At 37.0% G+C, this 24401-nt stretch overlaps 3 protein-coding genes across 4 annotated transcripts in view; 1 reads left to right on the forward strand and 2 right to left on the reverse strand.

Annotated features, from left to right (window-relative positions):
• LOC109212178 (autophagy protein 5) overlaps nt 1-5833 on the reverse strand; it is a 10111-nt gene extending 4278 nt beyond the window's left edge. Inside the window, exons 1-4 of one of the 2 annotated variants that reach the window (XM_019375806.1) lie at nt 5569-5833; nt 4105-4229; nt 3331-3397; nt 802-891 (exon numbers count right to left, since the gene is read on the reverse strand). In XM_019375806.1, coding sequence (XP_019231351.1) covers nt 802-891; nt 3331-3397; nt 4105-4229; nt 5569-5691 — 405 coding nt within the window. In that variant the 5' untranslated portion in view covers nt 5692-5833. The remainder of the gene's footprint in view (nt 1-801; nt 892-3330; nt 3398-4104; nt 4230-5568) is intronic. The other variant, XM_019375810.1, reaches the window with a different exon arrangement.
• LOC109220765 (uncharacterized mitochondrial protein AtMg00810-like) lies at nt 16243-16728 on the forward strand. The gene is made up of 2 exons (XM_019385235.1): nt 16243-16398; nt 16489-16728. Exons 1-2 carry the CDS (start codon nt 16243-16245, stop codon nt 16726-16728), a joined length of 396 nt encoding a protein of 131 aa, XP_019240780.1.
• LOC109212186 (expansin-A13-like) lies at nt 17218-21843 on the reverse strand. The gene is made up of 2 exons (XM_019375814.1): nt 20994-21843; nt 17218-17855 (listed from the first exon to the last, which is right to left on the reverse strand). The coding sequence occupies exons 1-2, from the start codon at nt 21461-21463 to the stop codon at nt 17546-17548; spliced, it is 780 nt and encodes a 259-aa protein (XP_019231359.1). The 5' UTR covers nt 21464-21843; the 3' UTR covers nt 17218-17545.

Raw genomic sequence — 24401 nt, forward strand, 5'->3', positions numbered from 1 at the left:
GCTCAGATTCACATCTCTAACCACCAACATAGTCAGTTGTTCACGGTTAAGTTGCTCGGACTCGGGTGCGGGGAAGGATCCGAGTATCGGATTCGGCAAAATCTAAATTTTAAGATTCGAGGGTGCGGATCCGGATATGGATACAGGTGCGGGGATTCGGCTAATAAAAAATAGAGCTATAAAAATATTGTAAATTTTGAGAGATATTCTATGAAAAACTTACATGAATATTGTAGAATTCAATCTTTCATTCTACAAGATGGACATTATTTTTTCATTCTCCTAAATCTGTTTTACTTTTGATTTAGAGAAATCAAAATCTCAATTTTTCTCCCAAATTTGTCGATGGACTCCGGTCGAAGTGTCCAAAGTCAGTTGACCGAATCCGGGACGTATCCTGTCCCCGTCCCCATCTCGTATCGGGATGGGGACGACACCAAAATCGAAGAGTCCGCGCAACTTAGGTTCATGGAGAATTTGATTTTTTTTTAATGAAGGGAGAGAATTTGCATATTATAAACCAGAAGATGCATTTGGAATGAACTTATTGTTAACTTGATACGTAATTTAGCTTCCTTAAAGGCTTAAACATGATAAAAAATATACAATCAACTGTATGTAAATTAAGCTAACTTCATAAACTCACTAGCAATTAGATACGTCTAACACCAAAATGGCGCAGCACCAGCATGACACCAAAGAATGAGGCAGGATCATACTTTTACAAGCCACATTGTCACTTGTAACATACAAGAAAGGAAGTTAACAGTGCAGAAGCAAACAAAAGAAACTATACCTAACCTCTTTTAGTGAATTGATAAAACTCCACTTTGCACTATCTTCGCCTTCACAAGGTGTTGAAATATTTCCAGGATATCCTCTAAAATGTACCTGCAGAGAGAGTGCATGAAGGTGTCTCCATTAAAGTGAGATGCATTGATGATAATATAGTAACTTGTTTTATTAAGCAATGCATGGTAAAACAATATAAAAATTTAAGTTCCAAGTAAGCAAGGTAGTTCGACCTCTATCGTCAAAAGTCAAAACAATACCGATGATATTTTGGCCACCTTAGGCTTTGATACACTCGCAGAAGCAATTATAATATATCATTTCTTTCATTAAAGTAATCGTTCAAATGATATTCTAGATATTGCTTTCACATATCTAATTCATTGTAATTTGATGTTGTTACCTTTCAAGAATGTTGAATGTGTTGGTTTCCACTTTAATGTCAATTTTTGGATTAGACAGGTCAAAATAATCTAAAAACCACAAGATAAATAGAACCTTTTTTTTTTGAATGGTAACAAAAAATTATCTTAGCTAAATTGATGCTAGTATATTAGGATAAGCTACAGTATAATAAATCTAATAATTAACTGCCTCCAAAAATAATTAAGTACTAAAGAGTAACTCAATCAAGCAAGCAACTGCACCTCAATTTCGAACTACTTGGCTCGGCTATATGACCTACTTACATTCATTTTGTTGAACCCGGACCATTTTGCTCCAATACTATCAAATAATTTGTCTATTAAGGCACATTAGGGTTCTCTAACGTTAGAGGAATTCTTGGTCTCACGTTTCACTATATTGACACACAAATTTCTAACCAGACTAAACGACTCCTGACATATCTAATTCATTGTAATTTGATGTTGTTACCTTTCAAGAATGTTGAATGTGTTGGTTTCCACTTTAATGTCAATTTTTGGATTAGACAGGTCAAAATATACTAAAACCACAAGATAAATAGAACCTTTTTTTTTGAATGGTAACAAAAAATCATCTTAGCTAAATTGATGCTAGTATATTAGGATAAGCTACAGTATAATAAATCTAATAATTAACTGCCTCCAAAAATAATTAAGTACTAAAGAGTAACCCAATCAAGCAAGCAACTGCACCTCAATTTCGAACTACTTGGCTCGGCTATATGACCTACTTACATTCATTTTGTTGAACCCGGACCATTTTGCTCCAATACTATCAAATAATTTGTCTATTAAGGCACATTAGGGTTCTCTAACGTTAGAGGAATTCTTGGTCTCACGTTTCACTATATTGACACACAAATTTCCAACCAGACTAAACGACTCCTGACAAATATCAGACCTAATGAATGTGTAACAACAGCTAAGTCTTAATTCCCACTATTTGGTATCATCTATATGAATCCTTTGCTTTTATTATGAATATTATTAACTAAATCCGCATTGATTTCAAGCGACTTTAGATTTTGAAACAAATCTCTACACGATTTTAATCTATATTGCCCCATTAACATCTTCAACCACCCAATATGACACCAATGGACCAGATAATTTGGAGGTTTACGTAGGACATGACCAAACTATAGAAATATATTGCCTAATTTATCATCTTGAATTTGATTTAGACTTTTATGTTTTAGATTCATGGCATCAACAAGCATGACAAGGACAACTGAGACCAGTTGCACATCACTTTCCAGTGTATGCAACCTGTACAACTACACAACCTTAATCCACAGACTACACATTAATGAATTGAGCAAACAACTTAATAATCAAATGAATATACTATAAGGAAAACTTAGGGTCAACTGGTATGGAGGGAAAGGTATATAAAGTAATTTAGATTACTATAACTTAAAGTGAACTATATTTTTACCTTACTCTTTCCTTACCTCCTATTATTCAAACCAATCTAAGTGTCATAATACGCACAAATTGTATTGAGCTACTGGGCTTATATGATCTACCAATAAAATGCAAGGAGCCATTGATCTAAATGGATCTGAAATCTTTGAGAATATAATATGGTGGAGAGAATATTCATGCCCAGCAATCTCTTATTCAGTAGTTATACATATTCCCATCCTTGCCATGCTTAGAACTATCTAAACATTAGATTATTTTTGGCACAAAACCATGGGAGAGGAGAAAGGTGACAGATTGCAATCTTAGCTTTGTAAGAGACAAAAGGGTTTGTCTTTCTTCAACTGATGAGCAAATAGCTTCAACCTCCGTTTTCTCGAAAGTCAAAAAGGAAGTAACAGAAAATGTAGTAGCTTGCAAATTTAGTTCATTAGACACTGAAATAGAGTTCATATATTGGTACCAATCACTCTAATTCTTCCTCAATTTAGTGGAGAAGATGAGGCTTTGAAAAAGATGACGTCATGGGTTGCATCCCTCTTCTTCCACTTATTATTTACTGCCTAAATCTTATAAAATCAAGTTAAGTTACCAATTTTCACTACCCTTCCCCTGGAAAGTCCAGCAAAGATGGTGTTACTTTCAGCTGATAGTTCCTCATAGTTTAAAGCAAAATACATCGACATACCGTCAGATTCCAAGGACGTTCAGGTTCTGCACAAAGAAGATCAAAGAGTACCCCAGTTGGTATATACCTGCATCAAGAATGCAAATATCCATAAGAACAAATTGTTAATCGCATACAAAACTAATTTAAGGGCAGTCAAACACACATAAATACACTTAAATGAGGAAAACGAGAAAAGCTGACAAAAAACGTTTCCCAACTTGATATCACCCTCTCTAGATTCTTCAAATTTATTCAAGTAAACCTGTTCCCCAACTTGATATCACCTTCTCTAGATTCTTCAAATTTATTCAAGAAAACCTTCCAGAATGAATAAGTCAATTCAAGATCATCAACTTCTATACCATCCGAGATGCAGATAATGTCCTAAGGCTACCATCAACAGATATCAACAGAAAAAAGAGAAGTGACACATGATTGATTCATATTGTGAAAACGAATGAGATAGCTGAATGGTATGATACGGGACCAAGAAAAGACAAGAACAAAATAATGGATGGTGAGATATGGAACCAAGAAAGCTGTAAGACAAGAACAAGATGAACTGAAACAAAGACTATAGTATATTTCTGGAGCATATGCTACTTGAACGAGAAAAACATCAGATACATGTTTAATATAGAACAAAGAAATCCACATCCGTTGAGAATGAAGTCATTAATGTCATCTATGTACCACAATTTGTCTCGAGCACAAGAATATACTTGAACAACACAGCAGTTCTACACCAAGATTATGCTAAAATATACTGATTGGCATGAGGGTATTGCGTACCATTTGAGAGGCAAGCCTTTGTACTCAAACCATACGGTATCTACACCAGGAGGAAGTGAATTACTGAAGAAAGGTTTTATTTTTGTTCCTAAAAGAGGCAGGTAACCTATTCGAGGAGCTAAAATCTGCAATATAAAACACCATCAAATACATAAATTAGCTAGTGTAGATTAAATATAAATGCACACAAACACACACATTCAAGTTTCTGCATTGGGGTAATATGCTTTCATTTATGTGTTTGTAATAGCCACGAGGCAGCAGTAAATTAAGTAGCTGCAGAGGATCACTGATTTCACAGTCACTGTGTCCAGGATTAGGTTTGACATGGATGATAAGATTCGACTCATGAAGAAACAGATTGAAACCAACTGACACACCGGTTCTATAGGCAATGATTGATCTTCTTTAAACCAGGAAGAAATTTGACGAGTATGGTCAACTGGAAGTAAGAGAGAAAATACTATCCAAACCAAGCTGTGCTCAATTCTCAAAAAGCAGCTATATTTTTGTTTGGGATCTTTAGGAGAAAATATTTCTATTCTAATGCAGAATCACATTGACTCTTTAAGCAATCATTCGAAACGGTTATATTTTTCATATTAACATTCTTAAAGCCTCTCCTATAACCATATTACACATGTACATCACGAGTAACAAAGAAAGAAAATCCACTTGCTTCCTAAAAACTGGGTTTTGCAATTACCCCAAAGACTAATGTAAACCACAAATCCCAGAACCTCAAAAAGGGTAGCTCGATGCACTAAGCTCCCGCTATAGCTGAGTCCGGGGAAAGGTCGGACCATCTTGAGTTTATGTTCGCAGCCTTACCTTGCATTTCTCTTGCATGTTTCCGCAGTTTGAACCCGTGACCTCCAGGTCACATGGCGGCAACTTTTACCATTGTGCTAAGGCTCCCCTTCACAATAGACAAAAATTATCAGCCCTCAACATTACTCTGCAGTGCCACAATCCACTAGTGAATTCAGCTTAAAACTTTCTTTTTTCTTCCCAACCGATCAACAGCGATTCCCCTCATGTCTTCAACCCTTGATACACAGGTGGTGGCGTGTTATCACCAAACCATCATTTCGTAAATTCAGCTTTAGGCTTTCTTTCCCCCTTCCAATGGTTCAGCGGTGATTCTACTTGCCCCAGCGTAACGCGTGATCCAGCCTGAGCTGGACGCACTTTTTACTCTAAACCAATCTTCGGCGGTCAATTCAGACAAACTCTCACTCTCTCCCCTTCCCAATGAGTCATCAGGGGTTCTCCACTCACTAGTCAATTCAGCTTAAACTTTAGTAAATTTTTTTAGCATAGGCACATTCAGAAACTTAAACTATTAATTCCAATTACAGATTCAAAATTTTGATTCATTAAAAACCAAACCTAGGCACATTCATCAAAGCAAGAATATTTCGTGTAGTAATAAAATAGGGCAAAAAGGGAAAAGGAGAGTACCAGAGCAGGGGGAGGAGGAGGGAGAGTAGTGACTTCGGATTCATGAAGGTGAATCTGTAGTGGAATTGCTCCTTCCCATACGTATTTCTGTGCTTCACTTCCTCCGGCTCCTTTACTTCCCATTATTATCTTCTCTTCTCGCCTCTCTTCTCTATAAAGAGAAAGGTAAGAGTCGAAGAACTTTCGCTTTCTTCTTATTTTTTTTAATTCAAATCGCAGCAATCGATCACCGATGCCGTGAAGTCATGGTGAAGCTGAAATTTAATAATTGGAATTGGTGTGATCCCACTAATTTTATATTTTTGTGTGTAAACTTGAAGTTACACACATAATGAATTGAGCCCATTCAGGTGCAGGCTGAACCAGATGGCAACTTGGGCAAAGTGCACAAATAGCCAATTTTAGGGGATGAAGTACACAAATAGCCCTCAATGTGATCTTGAATTTTCATTCTCATTTGCTATATGGACAGAACTTCAAGTATTACTCCTTGTTTGCGCAATATATTTAATTTTTGACCATAAAATTTTGCTCATGGTACAAATGGGGTCAAAAGTTAAAACCACCCCCAAAATGTATCATATTTTGTAGAATTTAGGACCGCTATTTAAAACATAATCAAAACTTGCAAAGTATTTAAAATTTAGCTACCTCAAGAAGTTTCAATTGAATTTAGGCTCTCAGCTCTAGTAATTCAAAACTCCAGAACTTTGAAAGTTTAAAAACTTTCATCGAAAACTTTGAAGTTTTACACCATTACTCTTGAATTTTACACTCGTGATCTGAATATAGAAGAAGCAGTTTAAGGTTTTTACCAATGATTAAATTTTAAAATATATTATAAAAATTGATTATATTTAAATAACATATCAAAAAGCGGCTACTTGATACTATTTCTACTACGGAAGGATAACTAATAAATTATGATTTACTAACTTATATCCATATAGAGACATAGTAATGAAAAGTTTAAACTAGTAAAGCAACTTAACATGATATTGAAGCTAACTTATTTTCTTGCTTTTTGGATTCCTAATTCCACTTATTAGTGATAATAGTATATAATTATTTTTTAAATGACATGATAGTAAAATAGACTTTTACACTATTTTAAATAAAGTTAAAATCAATAAATTTTAAAACGATTTGACCTTAAGAAGTTTTATAGTCTAGTGGTACATGTTGCAGTCCTCGTAAGTGTAGTTGATTTTTGTTGTTCCCTTTTCTCCTTTCACTTTTTCTTCCCGATGCAACAGATATTTTCTAAGAAATTAAGTTTGTACCTGTTTAATTTCATAAGACATTTTAGCAAAATAGTAGCTATTTTGAGTGACCGGTCCGAAAACTGGCTAGCCCATACTATTTTTACCTAGTATTTGCAATCAGTCCGACAATAATTTTGATAGAGTTTAACCCAACACTTTTATCTAACGCCTGTGTGTAGAGGCGATGGAGCTTTCACCTATGTGTGTAAAAAACACAAAAATCAACAAATTTTAAAATTTGAACTTATAATTTAAAAAGTATAGATTGAACCCATTAATTTAATTTGTGATTCTGTCTTTTGCCTATATGACAGTCTTCAGCTGTTTTATATACATTTACCTACAGTAAATAGTAAATAGTACTAAATTATAAGCCAAGTAAATTAGTAAAATTCGTTATGTCATTTGGCAACGAGATTTTAGTCTGTTCATATATGTTTTATTAGTTTACTGTCTTTGCATAATGATACAGACGTGCTTCTTATTTGATTGATCTTCTAGCTGTACTTCAATATGGAGTAGTTACTTGCTTATCTGATGCAAGATTTTGGTGTAGTTACACTATAAATTTGACTATTTTTTATTAATTTCTCTATAGCTACTGAGAAGGTAAGTAAGATAATGTTTACACTGAAACTAAAACAAACGAGGTAAATAGGGAAGTCTAATATTTGTATTTAGTAGTACTACAAAGAGTATGCTTTCGTGTAACCCTTTCAGATTTCGTCCAGTTTTTGCAAAATCAGAGTTCTATTTCCTTCGAGTGGCAGCTACCTTCTCTAATGACATTTTCAGATAATAACCACTTCTCTAATGACATTTCAGATAAACTATACACTAAACTACCCCTGTGAAGTGGTTATATTAGTTAACAATGTATCTTCCAAAAGATAGTTAATACAGAGATTAGTTCTTCTTCTCCTTCTCTCTCATTCTCTCTCTACGATATTGTCCAATTTGTTAATTCTTCAATTGCATGTGTATGAGTCTGAGTTTATGAGGATAGATCTGAGATTCTATCATGATATCAGAGCGATCGATCGAGATTTAGGACCAAAATTTTCAGCGTTTCAATAGAAAGCCATTGCTGAAGCAGAGCGACCATAGGAGAACCAGAAATTGAAATTCCTCGAATGGATCACAATCATCCTTTGTACTTGAGAGAATCAGACACACCTGGTGTGGCATTGATTGACATAAAATTCACAGGTCTAGAAAATTATGATCTGTGGAGTCGAGCTATGCGAACAACACTGTTGGTGAAGAACAAATTAGGGTTCATAGAAGGAACTTGTGTAAAAGACTCATTCAAAGATGAATTAGCAACTAAATGGGAAAGATGCAATGCAGTGGTGCTGTTGTGGATAGGAAAAATAGTGGCAGTGGAATTGGAACCTAGCATCATTCATGCATCAAATGCGTCAAAGGTTTGAAGCGAGTTTAAGGAACGATTTGACAAATCAAATTTAACTCAAACTTATCGGCCGTGGAAGATGATAGGATCATTGACTCAAGGCACACATTCAGTCACTGTTTACTACTCCAAAATGAAGGATCTTTGGGATGAAATGGACTTGTTTGTGGCAGGACCTGGGTGTGATTGTGAGGAAACAAGGCCTTTCATTGAACAGTTCAAAAATCTGAGACTTTTACAGTTTTTAGTTGGCCTAAATGAAAGCTATATCCATGTGAGGAGCCAGGTGTTACTCAAAACACCTGTGTTGACAATCAATCAGGCATATGCTTGGTTATACAAGAAGAGAGCCAAAGAACCCTCGGAACATGGGAATCTAATAGTGAGGTTTTGACCATGCTAGCTGGAAAAAAAATTAGACATTCAATCAAGGATTTAAAGCAAAGAAACCAGGGTTGATTTGTGAATTTTGCGGCTACAAAGGTCACTTGAAGGAGAACTATTATAAGATCATAGGGTATCCTCCAGATTTCAAGAGTAAGAAGAAAGCACAGTACAAGGAGTCAAACCTTATGATAATGTTGTTGCTGTTGAGACAGGGAATACATCAAACACTCAGCACACACAGGGGAGCTTCTTCACGGAGGATCAATACAAGCAGCTACTAAACCTTCTGAACAAACAAGACACATGTGACTGTCACTCGCTTATGGCAGGTATAAATGCATTGTTATCAAATGCCTTTGATTGTGAATGGATATTAGACTCAGGTGCTTCACATCATATTACCTTTCATAAGGAGATCATGCATGATATTAAGGATTGTAGTTCATACAATAATAGTGGAGTGCAAGTACCAACAGGAAATAAGTGAAAAGTATCCCATACAGAAAGTGTCTCTATATTGGACAATGAAGTTTTGAAGGATGTTTTACATGTTCCTGACTTTAAGTTCAACTTATTGTCTGTTTCAAAACTGATCAAGGAACTGAGTTGTATTGCAATGTTCTTCCTTGACTTCTGTGTGCTGCAGGGTTTGATGGGGATTGGTAAGGAATCATGTGGACTGTACCTTTTGCAGAGGAGATCAATACCTACAGCAGCAATGGTCAGCAATAGTACAAATAACTCAGCCTCATGGCACATGAGACTAGGACATCCTTCAATAAAGGCAATGCAGCATATCCTACAATTGAGAAACTCAGTGGATAATAGAGTGCAGCATAATTGTGATATATGCCCCTTGCCTAAGCACAGCAGGCTAAAATTTCCATCTAGTAGTAATAATGCTGTTAGTATTTTCCAGCTTATTCATGTAGATGTGTGGGGACCTCATAGAATACCTACATATGACAGGAAACACTACTTTGTTACAGTGGTAGATGATTATACTAGATTCATTTGGATATGTTTGTTGCAATGAAAGTGTGAAGTAATAATTGTATTGAAGAGCTTCTTTTCAATGGTCAAAAATCAATTTGGTGTGGCTGTCAAAACATTGAGATCTGACAATGGCACTGAATTCTTCAATTCTAAATGCAATGAACTATTTTCTTCATTAGAAATTGTTCACCAGAGTAGTTGTCCCTACACACCTCAATAGAATGGGGTAGTAGAGAGGAATCATAGACACATTCTGAAAGTAGCTAAAGCTCTGAAGTTCCAAAGTTCAATTCCTAACATGTTTTGGGGGAAGTGTGTAAAGATTCCTGTGTATATGCTTAACAAATGGCCTACTTCTGTTTTAAAAGGAAAGTCACCTCATGAGCTTTTATACAATAAGCCACCTGGCATAAATCACCTTAAGGTATTTGGTTGTCTCTGTTATGCTAGCAACCTCCCAAAAGGAGATAAATTTAGTCCAAGAGCAAATAGAAGTGTATTGGTGGGATACTGAACAACTCAAAAGGGCTACAAGCTTTATGATCTAGAAAGAAAGGTCTTTTTGGTCAGCAGGGATGTTAGCTTTAGGGAAGATGTGTTTCCATTCAAGAATGCTGAACTGGATTCTGGTGATTTACTTCTCAAACAGTCAAAGCTGGTAGTGCAATTAGCTCAGCCTAGTATTGAACAGGAATCAGCAAGTCAACTTGGTGATGATGATGCCCAGGAGCAAGTGACACATGTTGAATCAGCAAGTCAACTTGATGATGATGATGATGCTCAGGAGCAAGTGACACATGCTGAAATTTTTCCAAAAGCTCATGAGAATCATATTGCTATATCACCTGATGCAATCTCAAGAGAAACATTGACACCAGTTGCAGACACTTCATAAGACAGTTTAAATGACACATCAATTCCACCACAATCAGAAACTTCCACTCAATAACCGTCAATTTATGAAATAGCTCATGATGTTAGAAAAAGAGGAAGAATATCCAAACCTCCCATTTGGCTGAAGGATTATGTGACAACAAAGAATACTGCCACCCAGTGCCTTTATCCATTGTCCAAAGGGCTATACTATGGGAATCTAACAACAAGATACCAGTCTTATTTGAAGGCTTTTTCAACTTGCATTGAACCTAACTCCTTTAAGGAGGCAGTTCAGGATGACAGGTGGGTTGAAGCCATGCATCAGGAGATAGAAGCACTTGAAGATAATAAGACTTGGGAACTGGTTGATTTACCTATAGGAAGCAAGCCATTAGATCTAAATGGGTGTACAAAGTCAAGTATAAAGGAAATAGAGAGGTAGAAAGATTCAAGGCTCGTTTGGTTGCAAAAGGATACAATCAAAAAGAAGGACTTGATTATCATGATACTTTTTTACCTGTTGCCAAAATGGTTATAGTGAGACTTGTTATCAGTATAGCCACTTCCAAAGGTTGGCTTTATACCAAATGGATGTTAATACTGCCTTTCTACAAGGAGATTTATATGAAGAAATCTACATGAGTTTACCCCAAGGGTTTACCAAACAGGGGGAGACCAAAGTAAGTAGACTTCTGAAATCTTTATATGGACTCAAACAAGCCTCTAGAAAATGGAATATTAAGCTTACTAAAGCTTTGATAGAGAGTGGATATAATCAAAGTGCATTTGATCATTCTTTATTTACCAAAAAATAAGGAGATTGTCTAGTAGTCATTATCATCTATGTGGATGATTTGCTAATTACTAGTAGTCATCAAACACTGATAGAAGATGCAAAAATGACCCTACACAATAGATTTTAGGTAAAGGACCTTGGGGAGTTGAGATACTTTCTTGGTATTGAAGTGCTGAGATCCAAAAAGGGAACATTACTTAACCAAAGAAAGTATGCTTTGGAGCTTATTTCTCAAGTTGGCTTGAGTGGATTTAAACCTGCTGTTGATACCCAATTTTTTCTTCATATATATTTAAATATACCTACATACTTTCAAATATTGCATACAAATTTACAAACATGCACAAATATTTTTATAATTTTTTCTATAATTTTAAAGAGCTTAAAATAATTTATTTCTGTATTTTTATTTATACAAATATTCAATAACTATTCCTCATATTTATTTTTATGAAGATTTGATTATCTAAATTCATCATTCTATACCCATATAATGCTTAAATATTTTAGTTGCATTTTTTACAATCACATTTGTATTTTTAGGCTAGAAATTGCATATTTTTGCAACAATAGCCTATATATATGCAAAATTATATTATCCATACAGAAAATAACTTTTCATATTTTTATAATATTAAGTAAGTATTCTAAAGCATTTTCATGCACAAATCACATTTTTATCATTTATAAAATTATTTTACTAAATTAATTGAGTATTTAAAATCTAGCCCTAGAAAATACCCAATTTTAAACCTAGCCTAGTCCAATTACCCATACCCGTCCAACCCACACCCAGACCCGAATACCTGCCCCACCTAGCATTTAATCCTAGCCGTTGATCTCAGAAGATCAACGGCCCTAAATCAACCACCGCCTTTTAATATAACAAAACCCCAACCCTACCCGTTTTCTTCCAGACCCGCCGCCCTCATATGCTCTCATCTCTTACCCCTCTCTAACCCTAGCGCCATCACCTATTATCTCCTCCGATTTCGACCTAAAATGGAATCAGCTATGGGTTCCCTTGCATTATCGGTCTCTCTTCACCGCTGGTTACTCGTCTACGACCCTATTTAGTTGCTTCTAAACATGGCAAAGCGAATCTAGTCAAGATCGAGACAGATCTGGTTCAAGATCTTTCATGGCTTGACTATTTCCGTCTATATTCATTCCAATAATTGTGAGTACGAATACCTTCGTATTTTAGGGTTTCAAATCTCCTGTTTAAACCAGATTTGGTTCAACTTCTGTTTATTTTATGAATCTGGCTAATTTTTGGTTGGATCTGTTTAGATCTTCTCCGATCTGAAACGGTTTCATGTTTATTTTGGTATTCCTTCTTTAATTTTTCAGTACTTCCACCTCAATATCTTATGATCTTTCCTTATTATTATTCCTAACTAATTTTGGTTTACCTTAAGAATAGGGTCTTGATTTCAACGGGTTTTTCTACAAATACTTAACTTTTAAATGTTTTCGTCTCCGAGTACCTATTCGGGTTTCCTTATTTATTCTTGTTTGCTATATGCTTCTGTGTTTCTGCCTAATCTCTTATAGTTCTGATCATTTAATCAATTATTTTGCCACTTCTGCCCGTTTGCCTTAAACTTTGTCGACTAATTGTTAATTAATTTTATTTACCTAAATTAGAGCTTGAAATTGGGCTTTCCTTAATACCGGTGTTTCCTTATTAGATTTTACCTTCTTACCTTATGCATAACTATAAATTGATGTTTCTAGCCTGATTTTATGCTTTGATTTTTCAGAACCAACTTCTAATTGATCTCGGAGTTAGTTCTTGCCTTATTTAACCTAGACCTTAATTACTGATTGATTCCATATACAATTTTCCTTAAATTAAGTAATACTAGTCTGATTTTGTGGCTAATTTTTTCATGACTGACTTCACTTGATCGATTATGTGATTATTTCTTACCTTATTAACCTTGCTCTGATTTACTAAGGGATTCCGTGTGAGACTTCCTTAAATTAAGTACCATTTATGTGATTCTGGCCCCTTAATTAAGTCATGACTAATTGTTAATTGATTTCCATACCTTATGTGCATATGATTGGCTCATTACCTTATGTGTCCTACTCTATTGCATACTATAAAATCCTCATTGTTCTGGTTCTCGACAGACATCAGTTCACAATATACACACACACTCAAACTATTCTCTTTCTTTGCTACTTGTGTTACTTGTGCTATTGTGGGTCTAGCTAAGGCTAGATAGTGAGGCTACTTGCTCTATATTCTGTACTCTTTTCCCTCAACTGGTATGTCTCTAGTTACATTTGACACCCAAACTCTATGTGTTTCATCCCTGTATTAGTTCGTTGGTTATGGATTTGACCTATTCTCTTATTCACTTCTCTGTTCAAGCATGCCTAAAGTTCTGCTCTGCTCTATGTGCAACTAATATGTTTACACTTCACATGTTTATTTGATGCTTAATCATCCTGTTTAACTTATGCTTAACTGTGTGATCATGTTGGTTACTTAAGCCTATGGTTAATCCTACTTGTGTGCCTGATTCTATCCTCTACGCCTTTGCTCCATGTTTAGTGCCTGCTATCCTGGTTAATTTGTTAAGGCTATAAGTGTTCTATGTATATTACTGCCTATTTCTCTCCCTGCACCCCATTCATGCACCCTTAATAAGATCTCCATGTGTTCCCAATCCCTTTTCACCCCTGTGTGCAATCATGCTTGCTAAAGTGTTTGGGAATTGAATCTTCTGTGATCTATTGACTGTCTACTGAATCTGCTCTCCTCTGAACTATTTTCAAAATGTGTTTCTCTAAAAAACTGGTTCCATCCCTAGCATCTTCTTAAAACTGATCTATTCCAGAAAATCTTTTACTCCTAAGAAGTTGTCTCCACATTGTTTTCACTAAGTCTTTTCAAGCACTCTCACTTACTCTTAGGTTATTTAGCTCTTCCCCTTTGGTATGTGTACTGCCTAGGGATCCTTGAGATCTCTCCGAACTCTAGCATATCAGGGCTGGCTCTTCCATACTGCACATAATCAGTCTTTACTTAAGAAAGGTCTTGGTGTGAGCACTGCCCGGGATCCTTGAGGTCCTTAGGGAACTCTGACACACCTAGACACTTGTTGGCCAGGGAACTTTTGAGCATTTGAGACTACATTGAAGGCCCATCCTATCCAGGTGTATTTGGTCCTTCTGCAGGCTTCCTATAGTCTATATACTCTGTAATTCATTCATTCGATTATGGGCTGTAATAATTATTTGTAATAACAATTGGGGTAATAATAAATGGGGAAATGGGCTTACTTTTTTATATTTTGCATGAAATGGGTAGATAACATGCCTATATGTGTTTACTTTACACTATTGTATGTTAGATAACCTGCCTATGGCTTTACTTCATTCAAAAGCACTCTGCTATTGCATGTTTGAAAACTTACCTAGATGTTTACTCTAATCACTATCGCGTGCTAGATAACATGCCTATAGGGTTTACTTTGGCTCAAATGTGCTTTGTTAGATAACCTGCCTATAGGGTTTGCTTTGGTTGAAATAAGTTCTGCTTACTTTGCTTTATATGATTAGACGCCATGCCTATAGGGAATAAAATAACTAAGGTTCAACTTTCATTACGACATATATTCAAATCTGTCTCTTTAGAAATCATGCATGTAAGTTTAATTGGTTGTCACACTTTCTCAGTCAGTATGCGTGTCTAATAAGAACTAATAGTAGTTTCACTCGTTAGAGATAGAACTCATGTCCATAGGGTAATTACCATATGCATTAAGTACTAAAACTGGAACTTCATATAGTGTCTTATTAAATGTCACTAGAAAGCATGCGTATAGGATAAAAATTTCAAACTGTTTCCCAGAATCGTGACTGCATATACACACTTAGGCAAGCCTTAGGACGTTAAATAATTGGAAACCAGTTCTGTTTATGTGTGAAATTATTCAGGCTTAACAGGCTATAAAACCAGTAGGCAAACTGGTTAGGATTTTGCCACTTCCCTTAAAACAAACGATGCATGTCCTGTTTTGTGATGTTCATCTAGATATCATGTTCCTAGGCTTTCTGAACTTATTCAAAATCAGTTGTTCGAGACGTGCTGCTTATTTGCTTATGTACATGTGGAGATAAACATGAGCCTTAACTTCTTTTTCCCTATTTAATTGTCCTATATGTTCTTTGCTTGTCGCCTAGATTTTCCCTTTTAAACACCTTAGGCTGTCTAGAACTGTCCAGATTTAGAAGTCCTAAACTCCTCCAGGACCACAAGGACGGGACGGGTAGCAGCACGCTTAGAGGTCGTTAATTAAACTCGCTTATGTAACCACTAAGGGGAGGGTAATGGGTAGTAAAAGGATATGATGACCTGCGTGCTAATGTCACGGGTAGCCCCTCTAGTTGAGGAGGATTACCGGGCATTGCACAGATTGATCCTGTAGGCTAATCAACTTAGAACTTCCCTTTCCCAATTCCTATATGTGTTTCTTGACATATACATGTGTAAGTTGTCCAAACCTCTCTTACTTTCATTATCTGAATTTCCTTGATCATATATGTATTTGGAATGTGAAAACTACCTTTATTTGCAAATATGTGTTGAAACTGTTTACTTATGACTAATTCACATAGTTTAAGTTCGGTCGGGACCTATCGTTGTGGACCGCGAGGGGTGCCTAACACCTTCCCCTCGAGGTTATTTCGAGCCCTTACCCTAATTTCTGGTAATGTAAACTAGTTGCATGAGTTAATCGCTCTAGGTGCCCTAACGCACCATAATCCGTTAGGTGGCGACTCTTCAAATACCCAATACCCAAAAGGAAATGAGTTGTTCCCCCATGAATGTCAAAATCCGGACTCCGTGAAGGAAAAATAGGGCGCGACACCTGCTAAGACACCTTTGGAACTTAATCAAAAGTTGACCAATGTTGATTATGATAGAGCTTGAAGATGCCACAACATATCAGCAGTTAATTAGAAAGCTCCTTTACCTTACCATCACTAGACTAGATATTAGCTTTGCAGTTCAGAGCTTAAGCCAGTTCATGCAGCAACCTAAACAATCACACTTGGAGGCAGCCTTTAGAGTGGTTAAATATCTCAAAAGTTGTCCAGGCTTGGGTGTGTTATTACTTACTGGTCCTATTACTAATTTGACTGCCTATTGTGACTCAAATTAGACTTCCTGCCCTAACACAAGGAGGTCAATCACTGGATATGTTTTCAAGTTAGGTGAGGCACTCATTTCTTGGAAGTCTAAGAAGCAGTATACTGTAAGCATGAGCTCTGCAAAAGCTGAATATAAGAGCATGGCAGCAGCAGTAGCTGAAGTCACTTGGGTTGTTGGTCTATTGCAGGAGTTGGGACTCACTATATCCCAACCCGTGTCCTTGTTTTGCGATAACAAGGCAGCTATCTAAATTGCTAGCAATCCCATTTTCCACGAATGCACTAAGCACATTGAAGTTGATTGTCATTTTTTGCGTGAAAAAATCAAGTCTGGGCTAATTCTTCCTCACCATATTTCTTCTGCTCAACAGCTTGCCCACCTACTGACCAAAGGCTTACCTACTGCTCAACATCAACTTCTCTTATCCAAGCTTGGCGTGTTTGATGTCTTTCACCCACCAGCTTGAGAGGGAGTATTGAGTGAGGGGTAGTTTAGTGTATTAAGAGAGGGATAATTTTATCATTTCACAGACCTTCTCCACTAACCACTGTGAAGTGGTTATATTAGTTAACATTGTATCTTCCAAAAGATAGTTAATACATAGATTAGTTCTTTTCCTCCTTCTTTCTACTTTCTCTCTCTATGATATTGTCCAATTTGTTAATTCTTCAATTGCATGTGTATGAATCTGAGTTTATGAGGATAGATATCATACTCTATCAATAACATACAACAGTAATCACATAACTTGAGAGGCAAATCTAGGATTTGAACTTTATGGGCACGAGTTCGAACTTTACAATAGTCCATTTGAGTTACTGCATTCGAAATCTATAATATGTACTAATATAGTGAATCTTTTAACGCATGTACAAGGTCAGAGCTAAAGCTATTGGGTTCGGATGAACCCATATCTATTACACCACATCCGCCATGCACAGCTTTGCACTCTTAATATAAATATGGCAGTCGCTTGCCCAACATGAACAAGCACAAAAGTGCCTTAACATTGCCACCCAATTTCAACCAATCCTAAGCTCAGCAACAGATATAATTCTAGTAGACTGTTATGTTTCAAACTGCTTGCCTTGAAAGGTCTGACCAAAATTCCAGTTCTTGGGAGCAACATTGTAAGATGTCAATGTAACTCCATCACTACTAGTAATCTCAAAAGAAAGTGGCTGATTCTTCAGATCAGCATTGATGTGCCAGTTTTGGCCCCAATTCCTACCCATAGAAAGCCATCCTGTTCTGGAACCCTTAATTTTTGCTGCCACTATATCACCAGCACCTGCAACATTACTGATTAGAACTGACAAGAATATTCCAGCACCATCGAGAGTGAACCGAACTCCTCCTTCCTTTCTGCACTTTATTCTGTTGGAAATTATGAAGAAAACCGTCATATATCCATAAACTGACCGTTCAAAACAGAAAGAACTAAAGTATTACCACAAAATTGCACTTCCCAGAAATAAGGAAAATATACAAAAAAAAACTGGCACATATATGGCGTCTTGTTGGGATCTAAATCTAAGGAAGAATTGTCACGAGACTAGAAGTGGATGAACACCAAATATTACGTGGAGAGAAGGAAGATTCTTACCACTTGGTACTTTATATGCAAAGTGGCAGGTGAACAGGTTGATTATCTGTGGGCGCTGGTATTTTATTTAGCAGCAGACAACTTGAACAAAAAAGAAGATTCACATCAGCTGGTACCTTATATGTGAAAAGGCAGGTTAGCAGGTCGATTGTCGGCTGGTGCACTGTGAGATAGCGACATAGCTGCTCTCTATGCTGCTCAATTTTTTTATGAGCTGCGTAATGCTAAGACTACAAATGACCTGGTGTGGAGCTGGAAGATAGAGGTAAGAGTTGTTGAGGATAGGGCATTTGCAGCTATTTGCAGTCCATTTAAATGCGCTAATGTGGACTATATGGAGAGATAGAAACCAGGGCCTCTCAACAGGTGGGGAACCCCAAAATCCAGTTTTTTAAATATTTTGTTATTTATTGTTCTACTTTTGGAGCTTGAAATGTATACCAACTTATATTGATGATTAGATGAGTTTTACCACAGTAATACTTTTTAACATGAACGAGTCCTCTTATGCATGGGGGTTTCCCTTTTTTCTTTTCCTTTTTAGGCTATAAGGTTGTAGAAATCTACTAGATAATGTTAGTTGCTAAAGAATGCAAATGCAGGAATTCTCATCATAAAATTCTTACCACAAACATATAATGCAGATGGCATATGCAGTGCTGAAATTCTATATAATGTTAATACTTAGTCACTTGTGAACCTAAACATATCAAGTTAGCGTTCCCGATCAAACATTCCTGAAGACCTTTTATGTAATTTTAGAGCCAAAATGTCAAAAGAAAGATCATACAGCTTGAAAGCTTTCCAGATATCCTGAGAGGTTACAAATTTCCACCTCATTAGGGGCGGAATCAAATTGACATTTCAATGTGATATTACTCTTTTAACACGAGAATGCTCCAGAACTTATGGAAGTTCTTCATAATACCCGATGAAACCAAGCAAACCCTACATGACTTGGGGGTGCGTGTGGGAAACGCACCAGATTAGGCCAATTAACACGGATGCATTGACTACAACTATCGCGGAGAAGGATAAGTTGGCTGGTATTTCTGTTTCAACTTTTGGGGTTTTAAAAAGCAGTTAGCACATCTCTACAAGAGAAAGCGGAGTTAAGTTACATAGATCAAGTTACTAACTTTCTGTTCCGATTCAATGACTTCTTAATTTAATTTTTTGTGTGTGTGTGAGAGAGTGTGAGACGTGTGAATGTGTAGCATATATTTATTAGTTGTATCTCATTCATACCCGTACTCTTATCCATATTCCCAAATCCAAAGATTTAGGTGATGAAGAATCTGACTTCTAAATTTGGACTCATATCGGATTCCTGTATGTGCATACATGTAATATAGATTTCTCCAAATCTGCGTTATCACAATCCATGACCATATGTACTCTGACTTTAGAAGCTACACTTTACAAAAGTAAGTCCATTTATAATGGTGCTGAAGGAAGTGTTCGTATTATGGGCAAGTCACTAGACATCATAGAGTAATCTGCTGATTGATACCCTCAAGCTTTCCTCCAAAACACACAGATACAACAGCGCAATAAAGCTGTTTCTTGTAGAAAGGAAACGGCTGATTCAACTAGTTAACTATCCTTGTCAACGTAGTACTAGCTAATTATGATATGCAAGTAATCTATAAACAGTTTACTCTTAGCAATTCCCACCCAACATTCCACTTTTCCGATATCTAATTTGTCTTCTACCTCTTAAAGGGTCCGTTGGATTATCCTGACATACCATAAAAATCATTCGCAACGGATTCTCAAATTGCTTCTGTTCCCTGGCAATTATTTGACTACAAATTTCATCCAAACCTTCCCCAATCTCTCCAAGAGTACAGTCGCTCAAATCCAGCCCTTGAAGTCATGACCATGCATGAATATTTGATCTTTGTATAATTTGCTCACACGACAACTGCTAAGGTAAGACAATAGCAAGAAGCTAAAATGTTGCTTTTCTATGCTGGTCAAAACCTATGCTGCTGTACTTTTTTCTAATGCCCGTCACTGCAACAACAACATACCCAACATTATCCCATACCGTGGTGTCTGGGGAGGGTAATGTGTACGCACGCCTTACCCTACCTTGTGAGGATAGAGAGGTTGTTTCCAATAGACCCTCGGCTCAAGAAATCATAAGCACCACATTAATGAAAATATAGACAAGAAGAGACAGCACCAAAAAGCCATATAAAAGCAGAATAAAAACAACAAGATCGTAAGATGACCAACAATTAAAGAAAACAACGATTAGTCATAAAAACCTACTACAAACAGAATGCGAGAATGCGTGCTAATACTACCGGTATGACCCGTCACTGCTTCTGAACTTTAAGTTCTTTCTTACAAGGAACTAGGAAGATTTTACTGATAGATTTTTCTACAGGCAGTGGTATTATAAATATAAATGGATATTCAAACTAACTCACAGAGACATATAATGCATATCCTTCAGCAAATAGGATCATACCTCTATATTGAAATGCAGTACAGCTTTGGCCACAAATACATAAAACTGCAGAAATATTTCATGCTACTTGTACATTCTAGACATGCTTTGGATTGTGTAGAATGTCTAATATTTGGTTTCGGCGCAGTAATTTATCTCTGCGTTGATTGTAATCAATGTTTGCGAAGTTTTACCGTAGATCTTGGGGAAAAGGTATAAAAACACCCCTCTCAAATTATCAGTAACACACTTATACTTTGCAACCTTCCTATGATCCCGTGGACTTTTTTGAAGGGAAATAATTAACACTCTAAACTTGACAATCTTCTTATTCCATAACCTTAGTCACTGGCAAATTAGTCCAGGGTTGCATGCAAACTTGCTCGAACTATAAAATAAAAAAAATAAAAAAAAAAGGGAGAGCGAAAATTACTCTAGCAGCACGTACCTGCGATATTGAATGGGCATATTGGAAGCTTTCCAAATAGCAATTTTCTCAAAGGCTTCAATGGGCAACACAAAATGTGCATTAGGAGGGTTACAATGGCCCCCGCCATCTGGTTCAAACCCATAATTGGGAGCACAAAAATTCGTCGCCGTCACAATAATTGATGTACCGGGAATGCACCACCGCAGGTCCTCCACACACCTGACTTGAAAGCACGCACCGCAGATCTGACCCCTGTCAAACAGCACAGTGCTAAGACCAGCTGTGGATTTACCATAGCCGTTTCTCTCCAAATCCCCGTACCCGCACGCGCCGCCCACAACGTCACGTGGGTCCGCGGCGGCGTAGTAGGTGGCCCGTGCTGGTCGCCACTCTGTGGTGGTGGAAGATGGAGACCAGTTATAGTGGGAATGGGCGAACGACATCGTGGAACAGAGTGTGAATGCTACTAGGAATAGTAGCACTAGCATATCTGAGAGAGTGAGAATTGAACGAGTATTTGCTCAAATTGCTGAAATGGAGGTGGATGATTTTAATATACTTGGGATTCTGGAAATAATCAATAATGTGAACATGGTAAAGCTACATTATTTGTTGTTGATGTTAATAGTAGCACTAGCATTAGCAGCTGTTAGTGGAGTTTTGGAGTAAAGTGAAGCAGAGTGGGGTCATTTGCTCCTTTTTTGAACTTTTGAACGTTGGCGTTTTTCAATTCTCAGCTTGGACTATGCTAGAATTTAAGCTTTTCTAATTTTTAGCCATCTCAATTCCGGTGTACCCAAAAGCCCGATCATCAGGCTTTTAGACTCTTGTTCTCTCGTCCTTTCTCATGAAAAGCAAATCCGGTAATCTGTACCTTGTTTTTGGGCAGACATTACTTATCAGGCTGCTGGCATTACGATATGCTTCACGCTTATATTCATAGAAACGGATGAAGGTGTATTAGGGCACCTAGAGCAATTAACTCATATAACTAGTTTGCATTACCAAAGATTAGGGTAAGGGCTCGAAATAACCTTGAGTGGAAGGTGTTAGGCACCCCTCGCGGTCCACAACGGTGGGTCCCGGCCGAACTCAATTATGTGAATTGGTTATTTAACAAATAGGCAGTCTAAGCACACATTTGCAAAAGGAAGTTTAACAGATAGGCAGTTTAAGCACACATATGTAAATAAAGGAGGTTTAACAGATAAGCAGTCTAAGCACACATATATAAATAAGGTGAGGGAAGTCCTTGGTTTGTTGGCCTATAGGATCACATTTATACAATACCCGGTAAGCCTTCCTCAAATAGAGGGGTTACACGTGGCATTAACGCACAAGTCATCATATCCTCTACTACCCAATTACCCTCCCCTTGGTCATAGCCTAAAGCGTTCTAGCAACCTTAAGATGTATCCTATGCGTGCACTACCCGTCCCTTTACTTATGTAGTCCGGAGGTAATTGGGACTTCTAGTTAAGGTGGATCAAGACTTTCCTACAGTAATTAAAAAGAGAAACTCTAGGCAACATACAAAACATATAAGACTGGACCAAAGATAGAACAATTAAAAGGCTCACATTTTGCCTCCATAGATAGAGCAAGTAAGTGCACGTCTCAAACAACAGATTTCAGATATTTGAAAAAGTCCTAGAATAGGATATCTAGGTGACAAGCAGAGAATATGCAATGTTGAGTTAAAGGCAAAAGTGTTGAAGGCCTATTCAGTTTGCCTACTGAATTTTAGATGCTGTTAAATCTGGGCAGTCACGAGAAGCAAAGCAGTTTCACAGTTTATTAAACCTTGATTACCTATAGGCTTGCCTAAGCGTGGATTAGCAGCAACATGTCATCTAGACATTAATGAAAGACCATAATTCTGAATCAGTAATTGACAGACATATTTTGTCTATTTGAACCTATATGCTTGTCTAGGCGCTGAAGAATGATCACAGGTACTACAGAATTGGTTTCACACTTTCGTCTCTAAGAGTATGATGTCTAAGTATTGTTTGTATGCGTATTCCTTATAGGCTAGGTGGCAACTAATTTTTTATGCGTTCAAACTATAGGCATGGTTTTAAGCGAATGCAGTAAAAATCGTAGTAACATGGTCTCCAATGCACATAGAGCAGTTGTTGAACGTGATTATCAAGACATAATTGATAAATGACCTAGGAACCAGATTTTTTAATGCAAGTACGAGAATGCAGAATGGAAGTTTAGAACAAATAGTGTAGTGATCCTATAAACATATTTTCTAATGCACATAACAATCCGGTAGGCATGGCTTCTAACTCATACAAATAATCATAACAGTCCTATGAGCATGATTTCTAATGCATATAGGCAATCATAACGGTCCTATGAACATGTTTTCTACCCGATTCCCACAAAAGATATATAAAAGTCCCTCCCTTTTACTAATTTCCTCAATATCTGTTTACAAGAAATTATTATTACAAACCAACTTTAATAATGAATTACAGAAGTGGAATTACTACAACTATAGGGAGCCTGAATATAGGCCCAAAAGATACACCTGGCAGACCAGGCCTTCAACCAATCCACAAACGCCATAATCTCATAGTTCACCCAACAGGATCCTTGTGTGTCAAAGTTCCCAAGGGCCTCAGGTACCCCGAGCAATGCTCACACTAGGAAAACCTTCAAAGTAACCCTTTTCGAGCAAGCTTGGAAAGCCAACTCCAGTGTGTCAAAGTTCAGAGGAGCCTCAAGGACTCCTAAGCAATGCTTACACTAGAGGGGCAAGACCCTAGGTGTTCTAAGAATAGGAGTAGAGTTTGAAAATTGAAGTAGTTTCAAGAAAATAGTTTAGAAGTAAACAGAGTCATTGCAGCACTCTAAAGCAAAGGTTTCGGCAATCAAACAACAAGCAGAAAAACATAGTCACAAAGTTTCAAAGCAAAGATTCCCACTGCCCAGGCTTAGCCTAATTCATTAGTTAACACTAGGTGGCATATAGCATGTTGAGAACAAATAACCACACAGAGAGGGGAGCAGGGGTTGGGGAGTCATATTGGTCATAAGAAATAAGCATGAGTCTAGTTCATATGGATACACAGAAGTCTAACTAAAGCAGGAACAAACAGATTGAGAGCAGGACACACATAGATTCAACAAAACAGAGGCAGGCAGGTTGTTGGAGTCAACATAGAAGCAAACATGTGATGGCAGTAGACATATAGGTTCGATCAAGACAGAAAAAAGGGCATGCTAATTATAAGGAATCATACAGGTTAAGTCGAATAGCAGGAAGAATGCAACATAATTGAATGGCAATACATATGTTGACTAACAAGAAGCATGAAACACATAGGTTCAGTTAAAGATAGACAGAATGATCTAGAAGATTCTACTGGTTTAGCAACATAAAAGAGATATGCTGGGGATAGGAAGTACACA

Source organism: Nicotiana attenuata, chromosome 2 (assembly GCF_001879085.1).
Source record: "Nicotiana attenuata strain UT chromosome 2, NIATTr2, whole genome shotgun sequence".
Taxonomy (NCBI): Eukaryota; Viridiplantae; Streptophyta; class Magnoliopsida; order Solanales; family Solanaceae; genus Nicotiana; species Nicotiana attenuata.